The sequence below is a fragment of the Micropterus dolomieu genome, linkage group LG09, assembly GCF_021292245.1.
Source record: "Micropterus dolomieu isolate WLL.071019.BEF.003 ecotype Adirondacks linkage group LG09, ASM2129224v1, whole genome shotgun sequence".
NCBI classification, from domain to species: Eukaryota; Metazoa; Chordata; class Actinopteri; order Centrarchiformes; family Centrarchidae; genus Micropterus; species Micropterus dolomieu.
In genome coordinates, this window is record NC_060158.1 from 666,228 (window position 1) to 677,367 (window position 11,140).

The 11,140-nt window shown below is 38.2% G+C and overlaps 2 protein-coding genes across 13 annotated transcripts in view; one reads left to right on the forward strand and one right to left on the reverse strand.

Moving 5' to 3' along the window:
* Nucleotides 1–11,140, forward strand: part of LOC123976249 (collagen alpha-1(XIV) chain-like) — a 270,666-nt gene that overhangs the window by 148,038 nt on the left and 111,488 nt on the right. The gene's annotated exons all lie outside the window — the stretch shown is intronic.
* Nucleotides 3,545–9,971, reverse strand: LOC123976251 (CD209 antigen-like protein E). 4 transcript variants are annotated; one of them, XM_046058239.1, is made up of 7 exons: nt 8,593–9,971; nt 7,433–7,525; nt 6,634–6,681; nt 6,435–6,539; nt 5,402–5,544; nt 4,340–4,455; nt 3,545–4,131 (listed from the first exon to the last, which is right to left on the reverse strand). In XM_046058239.1, exons 1-7 carry the CDS (start codon nt 8,990–8,992, stop codon nt 3,999–4,001), a joined length of 1,038 nt encoding a protein of 345 aa, XP_045914195.1. In that variant the 5' UTR covers nt 8,993–9,971; the 3' UTR covers nt 3,545–3,998. The 4 variants fall into 4 exon arrangements, with proteins under 4 accessions (XP_045914195.1, XP_045914194.1, XP_045914197.1 ...); XM_046058238.1 differs by having other exon boundaries at nt 6,435–6,542; XM_046058241.1 differs by lacking the exon at nt 7,433–7,525.

Below are 11,140 nucleotides of genomic sequence, written 5' to 3' on the forward strand. Positions count from 1 at the left end.
CTTACATCTAAATTGTCTCATGAGTTAAAACCAGTAACCAGCAAGTATACTGAGGACATGTAATCAAGCTTTGTTACGTTTTATATAACCATTATAACTTTTTTTCATAGTGTTTAGCCTTGTTTTAACTGTCTTTATCCGAATGTTTAGAACTAAGTATTTTTCCAAATGTCGTTATTGTGGAGAGAGAGATCAAAGAGAAATACGCGCGACGTATATTTCTTTATCCCAAAAATTAACACCTTAACGACGTTTGTGAGACCATCCCCAAAATTGACGTCACTACCTAGCGGAATCAATAAAAAGGCCTTGCTGTCTTTTGTTCCTTCTTCTTGCCTGTTCAAAACTCTTCGTTTAAACTTTCTTGAAACTAAACGTATACGTTCTCTTAACTTCCTTTACTTTTGAAATTCCGATTTTTGTTTCGTACTTAAATCTCCTTCAGAGGAGCTGAGAAAGCTACGACCCTGAATTACAAATTTCTCAGCGGGAGATTTGATTTTCTTTATTTTGTTTGGAGCTGCCTGTTAAACCTCAGCAACATTAAATAGCCTATATTCCCGAGGCCTCGCGAACCTACGGTGAATGCGTGAGTTTATTTGATTTTGTTGTTGCAACCTCATCCGACCGTTGGGAGCAACTTTGGACCAGAAACTCAGAAGCCTTCATTTATGGCCTTGAATAAATGAAACTACGGCTCTGACGACCAAAACCCTGAGTGGGCCCTATAGCGACACCAAACGAACTGAGATCAGAGCAAAAGCCTTGGCTGACAGCCCGTTGCTGCAAGCGCTTCCCACAAGAGGACTCCGGAACCAATCCACCGGTTTCAACCCAACTCGAAAACGCCACTGGGGTCGGGCCAGAACCGACTTCCCGAGCCAACCGGCAGTCGAGCCTCGCCACGGGACCTGCGGCAACGGTAGGCCAAAACAAACAACACTCTGTGACTCGTTGGTGTTCTATGGGCTCCATCCACAGTTAATAACCCTTAGATTAGTCAAACTAAATCTGCAACCCAATTTCGGTCATTCGTTCCCTCATACTCGTAGAATTCTCTCCCTCTACAATATAAACTGAAATTCCATCGAACCTTACATAGCCTACCCTTTTTAGTACCTCCTTGTTGTCATATTAACTGTTATCCCTGTAATATCACCACATTTACCCACTATTGTACTCTCTTTTGTTAGTTAATAAATTCACTTTGAGCACAGCGATGTATGTGTGTGTGTTATTCAGAATCTAGAGTCCCTATACACAGAACTTACGCTCAGATCTGAGACTGACTGATTGACCTTACGATTTCAGAATAACAACTAATGAATTAACCGAACTCGGTATAATTCTCAGGCTATATTCAAGGACCTAAAGCCTTGGGCGGACAAGCAAATCTTTAGGTGGTGCTCCTAATTTCGAGGTATAAATTGATATTCCCGGAAATATTAATTTTCATAACTGTATTAAAATTTTACGTAGCCGAGATCTGCTACATAAGACATGTGCCTTTGGTGTGAGAGACCCAGGCAAGACACTCAACTCCTCCTAGTTGCTCCAGAGGCGTGCGACCTAAATAGCGACATAAAATAGCGATTTTAAGTCGCTTTGGATAAAAGCGTCAGCTAAACGAATAAATGTGAATGTAATAAACAAACAAAGTGACCGCGTCACACAACATTATCCCAGCCTTGATTTGTGTGTTAGTTAACAGTAAATGACTTGCCCACGGACATTCAGCTTACATTCCAGTTCACCTTGACATGCTGTTGTTGTGATGTTTGCTATAATAGCTGGATAGTTGTGAGTAGCACTGTCTGGAGCTGGTGTGCTGGCTCTGTGACCGTCTCATCCTTTCTACATGTTAGCTTCACAGCAACTGTATCAACAGTTTGATAATCCACAATATAGCTATTGTTGTGTTGTAACAACACACACAAGGAACAGCAGCAGCTTCAAGAATGCTCAACCATAATATTAATTTTAAACTCAATATAGGGGAAGTACAGCATTAATAACAAGTATTAAGTGGAACCACTTTAATTTTCGTCCAGCTTTATAATAAGTCCACACAACAAAACTCAAACATTTTCTCTTGTTGATCAGTCAAGAGCGTCTGTAACGCATTTGGTTTGGGAATTAAAATTCGGTAGGGCGAAGGAACTGGATGTGTAAAATGACTGACCATAACTTACAGAAAACAAGGCAACAACTTTATATTTAAACATTTATTACTAACACTACTAATGGATACAAGACACGACAATAATGCAATAAAATGTTGACTACACCTACAATGATGTTACAGTGACAGAATTAAACAACATAAGAGTGACCATTAATGGAAGCAGCAGGTGTTGAAGCAGTGACAAATTTAAACTCAAGTGGTGATAGAGAGGACAAATCACCCGGTTAGCAGAACACCTTGCTGTGGTGAAGCAAGGTGGCAGCAGAAGACGGTGTTGCAGGCGCAGATTGACGTTGGTTTGGCAAATTGGAGATAGAATTAGGACACCTTGCACCGATTACAAAGAAGAACCCCTGCTGCATTCCAGTGAGGGTCTTTCTATAAAGCAAGTTTGGTAAGGAAGTTCAGAGAAGCATCTGACGTGCTCTCCCCCACCGGGGTGGTGTCTGTCTGTAACCCCACATAGGGTGCTGTCCACCAGAGGTCAGAGGCCAGAGAAGTTACAACTACTTACTTTTAAGACAATTTCCTAAATAACTGTACCTTATTATTAACCAGGATAACCAGGGATAACAGCAAGTTATCATTTAACTATCTTGTATATCTTTACTGTATACAGTTACAGCCTTTGTTGATGAGGCTGCCTGAGTGCAGCAGAAGTTTGTTCAGACACAGACTGCCTTTATTTGTGGCTGCCCAAAAACTTGCATGCAGAAAGACAACATGTAGCCTAGGTACTTTCTCAATATGAAATGACAAGTTTAAAGGTTTGATGAACATTTATTTCCACAGTATCCATGGATGACAATTGCGTTGTAGTTAAAATTAAGTTGACATTCTGCTACCAAAACACTTTATACTTGGCCAGTTAAAGCATCTTGTGTGGATTGGATAGTTTTTGAATAGCAAAAAACCCAATTGTAAACGCAGCCAAGCATTCAAGATGGATTGACATTTGATTCACCGTCAGATGCATCTGTCTCTTCAAAACACATTCAGTCTTTACTCTTCCCAAGTGTAACTCCATCAGTAAGTGGTCTGTGGAAGCAGCTTTTATAGGCCTTGTTCATATTGAACCTACTTCATTCCACAGTAGCAAAAGAAGAAAGAATAAAAACCTGCTACAAGCAGTAAGTGTGTGCGCGAGAGAGCTGAATCACACAGAAACTCTCCTACTTACTGCCATCATTGCAGCAAAATGTATTCCTCATGCAGCAAACTGAGAATCATTGTTTGTATAAAGTTACTGCAAAATGATCACATTATCATTAATATTGTTTGTGATTTTAATAATTGTTCCTTTGAAAAATTCTAGTGCTTGTCAAAAAGCAAGACACATTTTCAATGTAACATGTTTTGTGTTTGGTTTTGGTATTTTTTTCCTCTTTCTTTAGTTTTAATAATGTCATTTCATTGTTTATTAATTATTAGTATTGTACTCAAGTGCTTCCGCTAGCTACACATACAGGGTTGTGTGTGGCGGAGACGTCACTTACCGATCCTTCAAAAATGCTCGAGAAAATGTAGCGTGTGGACACTACTACGCTATTCGGTCAAATAAAAGAGTTTTGCTACTGAAAAGCTATTTCATTCAACTGTAGTTAAACTAGTAACGGCGCTACTTGTAGCGACGCTACTGGCCAACACTGACTTCCAACCAGACAGTTCACTATGTAGGGCAGATGAACTATTTCTAAATAATCCAATTTGTTTAGCATGCGACACAGAATATACAACTGAACAAATGTGAAATGTGAATTTGTCTAATATGACAAAGTTGATCCCAACACTACACATCCCTCTGTCATCAAAATCAGGAAATGTCTTTCTCACAGATCCAGCTCTTATTGTCATTTTGATTACTCTCTGTCCATTTTCCTTGTTTATCGCAGCATACTGCAGCGTACTGGTCCCCGGGCTGCTGTGGCAATCCTGTGGCCCAGAACCTGTAGGAGAAATAAAATGTTGTCACTCCTGATTATTTTCAATTTGAAGGAAGCTGTTGGATTTTACTTGAAATATTCTATATATTCTATATATATAATAACGTGTTTAGCACATCATTTTTTTCATTTGTTTTCATCTAATTTTAAAAAACTTATTTTAAATGACTTAACAAAATGAATTGTGATGGAATCTTTAAAAGCGTCTCACTGTACTGTCAGCGGCGAGTCGTCCACCCATTTCCATTTCCATCCTGTTTGTGACCGTTCTGTGGCCCGTAGACCAATCCAGGAGTCTCCATCCTTGTTCAGCTCAGTGACATATTTCTAGTAGTTGACAAGAGACAATAATCATTTCTCTGTTCATAATTCAGTAATTCTATTGTGGTACATGTGTGATGTCTGAAAAGTCTGAAGGAAAAAGAAAATCTGTGGCAACTTTTCAGTTCATCAGTGGTGCATAAATCAGAAACACTCAGAGGACTGATGGAATTCAGCTCCTCTTGTAGAATAACCATTGTTCAGTGGTGGGAAAAAGTACTAAATGTTCCTACTTAAGTAAAAGTACAGATACCACACTAAAATGTTACTCAAATAAAAGTCATCCAGTAAAATACTACTCAAGTAAAAGTGAAAAAGTATCTGGTTTAAAAGTTCATAAGTATCAAAAGTAAAAAATACGTCAAATCTATTGATCCTACAAAGCAAATGAGCAATCCTACATCACCTCTTGGCTGTATATATTTGGTGTCTCTTATCATCTTCTGACCTTTCAGCATTTTGGTGGATTGTCACTTTTATTTCACTGACTGTTGCGTTCTCGGCCCGGCTACGCTGCTCCCCCTCTCTGTGGCCTTGGCGTGCTTACTGCTGATCATAATATCTCAACCATAACCTGACTTTGTGGAATGTCCTGGTGAGCTGGTGTCTTTTGTGCTGTGTGCTAGAGACAGGGCGTTCTTACTGTGCACTGTCTTACTGTGCTCCCTCACTCTGCTGTGTGTCCTACCTCTGCCCAACAGCACAAATGCTTGCTTACACACACTCAGGTCCTTCTGTTGAGCCCAGGCAGTCAGATACAGAGAGGAGCACATACACACAGAGCTAGAGAGCTTTTACACTGTGGTCTGAACTTTACGTGTCTATATAGAATATATATTTGTGGCCCTAATGCTTCGTCATAGGAAGCCGACTGGCTGCAGGTCAAAAACAGAAGTAACAGATCACTGGCAGCTACATCTAAGATCACACACTCAGTAACAAACACACTCACCTGTTCCTCTTCGTTGTTTATGATCACCAGATGTGCTCCTCTAGTGTAACAGTCCCATCTGCTGTCAGACCAAGTTTTCTCCCCATTGAATTTACGGTAACAGCTGCATCCAAATCTCTCCCATCCTTTAGGACACCACTTCCCTTCATTTCAAACAAATGTTTTAAAGATGGATTTCATGTCATTCCCTGTTAAATTGATAAAATATGTGGTTTCATTTTCTAAGAATATCTATTTTCTGCCATTTGTTGTTAACTCTAAAATACACTCAGGTTTTGTATCTCATTTGTAACAGAAATTAATACATGGCAAAACAGTTCAACAGCATAAAAGAACAAGTCCTCCAACCTAAACGACAACATAGGTCGTATTCACCAACCTCCATAAACGACTCATAGCAGCATATAAAATAGAGCCTTTCTACCAGTGCTGTTCCAAATACAGCTCATATGAGCGTATCCTCCAATAACGGCCGACCAAACCTACAAAAGAAGGTTAACCTGTTGACATGCATAAAAACACTGACTTAGGTTTAGCTAAAGCTACAAAACTAATGTAGCTAATGTTCATTTTGTAGCTTTTCTGGAGCTTTTGAGCAAATCACATGTTCTTGCTTTATGTATTTTTTTCTGTTCAACTGTTGTTTGTTTCTAACATAGCTAACACTAATGCTAATGCTAACGTAGCTAACTTCATTAAAAACAACAATGTGGTTTCACACTCGAATCGAACGCCAGTCTCCTGGGTGAAGGGCGGCAAACTTACTATTCTTCCACCCCACCCACCACCACCGCCAAAATTCCACTTTCTGGCTAATAATAATTCGTCACTGTTTTTGTCATGTGTTTGCCTTGTATGGCCACTAGAGGTCACTGCCACAATAAATGTAAGCATAGGTTGGAATGTTGTGTGACTTAAACGACCTATGTGGTAGTTTTTCTGTGGAGGACAGGCTCTAAAAGAATTATGATGAAAAGTAATGGCAGAGTCGAGTTAAATTGTATGAATTGGTTTATACAGCAGCTTTTATTACCTTCAGATTCTTTCTTAAGCTGCTTCACTTCGTCCTGTAACTGGCTGTGATTTTTACTCAGTGTCTCGTAACTGCTCTGTAACTGACTGTGGTTGACTGCCATGTCTTGTGAAAAAAAAACATTGGAAAAAAAATAGTTAGACAATATGAAAATTTATATGTTAAATAATTTACTTATTTGTATTGAAACCTTGTTTACCTAAAATTTGTCCCTGGAGCTGGTCTTTTTCCAAAGTGACTGAAATATCTGGTGAGAACCGCAACAACACAAGAAACACACCAACAACAATAATTCATTTACTTTAAACTAAAGACAGAATTAAGTTACTTTCAAATAATTAAACATCACTTTCTATTTCAGATTTCAGATTACTGACGTGTGAGTAAGAACTAAAATGCACATCAACAACATCAAGTAGCTGTGCTAAAATGGTGTGAAAGAGGATATCCTGAAAAATGTTTCTTAGGTATAGGGTATATTTTGCTGTGAAAGATGTGATGTAAAGGTTTTTAAAGAATCGATTTAAGTAATTCCCCTCCTAGTGTGACTGCAATGTAAAAATTAGGGACACAAAAACCATAGTCTTTGTTGCGTGCAAACGCGTATTCTTAAGCTCAGCTAAAGCTAATATGAGGCTACATTAGTCTGAGTTACCCACATTGAAGGCGTTACATCAAAAGTTCATGTGTTTTTAGTACACTTTACACTGACAGTGTTTCCCTACTGAGCCGTGGCATTATATTTTTAAAAATCTTAATCGTTTAAAGCCTGAATTTGGCACCATTTGAACCGCATAATCTGAAACTTCTTGCGGCTTGTTCCATTAGATAGGGTTGTGGGGTACTGGAAAGTACATTTTAGTGTAACTGAGCAACCTTTGGTGGAAAACATTTCATGAATGCGCTTCATAGACCAGTTGTACCAGTTTTACTAAACATTCATTGTGAACCGGTTTAGTATTTGGTTGTCAGTAGTTGTGGGGTGAATTTTATCTTACAAAGTATGTATAGGAGGATGATTCCAGTTATCGTCAGAAAGCACAGCACTCCAAGACAAAATGCAGCAGCTCTGAAAGGTCTGCTTTGGACGGCTGGAGGAAGTGGCAAAGCACACAGAGAGCGGGTTCATTAAAGGAAAACCACATGCGTCATGTTATCATCCCCCCACTGTTTACATAACCTTTAACTCAATAGCTTCACTGCCTTCATCTGTGGTTGGTCGACATCTGTTCACAACTGTAAAATGGAGTCTTAACATTACTAACCACTGATTATTTTAACAAATCATATAAAGACTGTTTTGTTGACCAATTATTATAGTGATGTAAAGCAAATATGAACCGATCTGAGATGTAGAGTTATAAAGGACAATTAAAATGCACAACTGACTCACAACTAAAAGCTGTGTTAAACTGACTTTGCATCATCTCCTCTTGAATCTCTGTATTAACGTCTTCCTGTTATGTGGTTGCACTTTGCATTCTTTTGTAAAATGGTCTTTACTTGAGTTGATGCTTCTCTGGATCTCAGAAATGATTGTTAGTTGGGAGTAACGCGTTACAAAAGTAATGCAATTACAGTAATAAGTATTGCTTTTTGCTTTAATGCAGTAATATAGTGCATTACTAAAATAAAATCCCAATATTATACACATTACAATCTCAGTAACGCGTGTTAACCCAAAATTAAGTCAGTTTTGTATTTTTAATAATACAACAACACAGAGAAACAAAACCATGAGTAAAGAATTATTAAAAAAGTATTAAAAGTATTATTTCCTGTTGCGGGAATACAATGGTCATATTTACCATAACTAATATGAATAATGCCCAAAGTATTAGATTGAGGTTGTGTTCATAAATATTTTGTGGCAATTTCGACTAAAGTGGCAGAAGATTACAGCAACACAGCACCTAAAATGAGTCATTTACTCTGAACATAATCTGTCTGACCATCTACAGGAAATCATTTATTACATGTATGGAATGAACCTTTGTGTTTCCTTTAGTTATTTGGATTATGTTTTATACTGTAGATAAATAGAAACTGACTCTGACTCTGACAGGCCGCAGTTCCATGGGATTGGAAATATATATAAGTGTAACAAGCTGAACTGAGTGAAACTTTGAATATTGATTTGTCATAATTTCTCACTTACCTCCGTTGTGTGACTGAAGATCAGTGTGATCATTTCTGATATTGTATGCACTCTCGTAGATAGCCACCGTTCTTTCCTCCCACTCCATGTTGTCTTCCTGCACCTTTCTGTTGTATCTCACCTTCTTTGAGAAATCTGGTTTGACAGAAATATCTGAGGACATCTTGATAGGACTGAGACAATTGAACACTAGCTGCACTTCACTTCCTGTAACTGCACTGTGCTGCTGTAAAACTTTGCTGTGTACAAGTATACTTAGCACTAACTGTATAGATATAAATTCATTAACATAATAAACTGTACTGATGCTGCTGACAGTCTTGCATGATGTGACATCTGTCTGGTTTCGGTAGAGAACACTGAGGAAGTAGCAGCAAAGAAACACACACTTTTTATTCATTTGACTCTTCTGGATCCAGTTTTGTGTTTTTTGTAACTTTAGTAAGGAGACTGTGTTGTCAAATCTTTGGATTCACTGTGTGAAACAATTTATACAAACAATATTAATACATGAGTAGAAAACTGAAAATAATTTTTAAAAAAAGGATAGAATTTGGAGATACAAGGTTTTCTTTCAACAACAATATGCGTGTATTAATAGATCTAACCACATTTTCACACCATGACACACCTTGTACACACACACAACAGATTAACAGGCCAAAACAGGAAATGTTTCTACAGAGAAACAGATATCATTTTCCAACCAAGTTGTAATGTTGACTAAAGTTACAATGACAATCTTAACCCTTTGATCATTGATTAGAATACATATGCTGCTTTGGAACAAGGTCTTAGAGCATCTGTCTGTCAATACATGATTTAACAACATACTTTAACTACTATAAGGCAAATTATCCTGACAATGACTGTAGTGACTCCCTCACATTTATATTACTGCGTCCATCTGGCCAGTTCTCCCAATGGTATAAAGGAAAGACTAAAACATAAAATCAACTTTATGCACCACACTAAATGAACTTGATTATGACCTATGACCTTTCTGTAACGACCCTCAGGACAAACTGTGTTTAACTTGACTATTCTTGATGCACTTTATCATGCTGCTTTGCGGTTTGTTATGGTTGCCAATTTTAACACATAGCACTGTCTACTGTACTCCCTACTGGGGTGGGAGGGATTCTTTGGTCTTCAGGAGAAATAGACACTTGTTATTTGTCTATAAGGTTATAATGCTTAAACTTCCCAGCTATCTAACCTCTAAAATGCCAACCATAGACTCCGCCATGTTGAGTTTGTGCAACCAGGAAGTGACAATACGGCGGAAGGTACGAGCCGGCTCTTGCCTGATTGACAGGTCGCCAAGGTAACAACTTGTCAATCATAGACAATCCCGCCCTGAAACATACTCTGCTTCTGCTTTATGGTCTATTTAAAAATAAATAGGACCATTATTTACTAAGTCAACATCATTTTGTATTGAAGACTTAAAACCAGCAACTGAGACCGTAAACTCATTATGAAAGTCTTAACTTGAGGTAATTATTCAGCTGAGAAGTAGCCTCATTTTACCATTATTTCTGATAGAGACGGACTTCTTTTTGCAACCAGAAGAGTCGCCCCCTGCTGGCCGTTAAATAGAATGCAGGTTTCAGGGACTTCCGCGTTCGCATCAGATCGCTGACCCGAAGCTTCACGCTTGCTTCCAACCAGGCTTGTCACTCTGTAATAGCTCTGAAGTTTTTAGTCTAGTCTGCCAGGGCACAGGAACAATATCTATGCAATCCAGGTTGTTTAGCATGCAACACAGAATAAAATGTGAACTGTTCTGATTTGACAACACTACACACCCCTCTGTCATCAAGGAATACAGAAAATCTCTGTCTCACAGATCCAGCGCTTATGATCATAATTAACAATCTGTGTCCATTTCCCTTCCTGATTGCAGCTTGTTGCAGCGTACTGGTTCAAGGCGATCCTGGTTCAAGGCTACTGTGGCGATCCTGCTGCCCAGAACCTGTAGGACAAATAAAATCACTCCTGATTATTTTTAGTTAGATTTCACTTCAAATATTTATATTAGCAGTAATAAATAGCAATTTCATTTTTAATACCTTATTTAACACTTAATTAAATTTTGCAAATTGGTATAAACTGTATTGATGTTTTTGTATTATTTGTTTACATCCTACTTTTAAAAACTGACTTATTTTAGTAACTAGTGGAATTGTGATAGAAACAAAAAACCTTTTAAAATGTCTCACATTTCTGTCAGCGGCGAGCTGTCCTCCCATTCCTGTACCCATGTTGTTTGTGTCCTTTTTTTTGTGGCGCGTAGACCGATCCAGGAGTCTCCATACTTCATGCTCTTCATCAGCTCAATGACAAATTTCTAGTAGTTGACTAGAGACAATAATAATTTATCTGTTCATAATTCAGTAATTCCATGTGTGTTAGGATTTTATTCATGCAGACCACTTTTATATACAGTAGAAATTATATATATAATTTCTTTGCTCATCTACAAAAGCGAGAAGGACATGTAACCACATGCCTACAGTACAGAGAGTCAAAGCAGGTAGAATTA

Excerpts from the sequence above, each read along its gene's own strand:
- LOC123976251 (XM_046058238.1), bottom strand. The coding sequence starts at position 8,992 with ATGAATAAAAAGTGTGTGTTTCTTTGCTGCTACTTCCTCAGTGTTCTC. Across the intron at positions 7,526-8,592 it reads TCTTCAGTCACACAACGGAG|CCGTCCAAAGCAGACCTTTC; the intron begins GTAAGTGAGAAA and ends CACTTCCTCCAG. Across the intron at positions 4,456-5,401 it reads TAAACAACGAAGAGGAACAG|AAATATGTCACTGAGCTGAA; the intron begins GTGAGTGTGTTT and ends GTCAACTACTAG.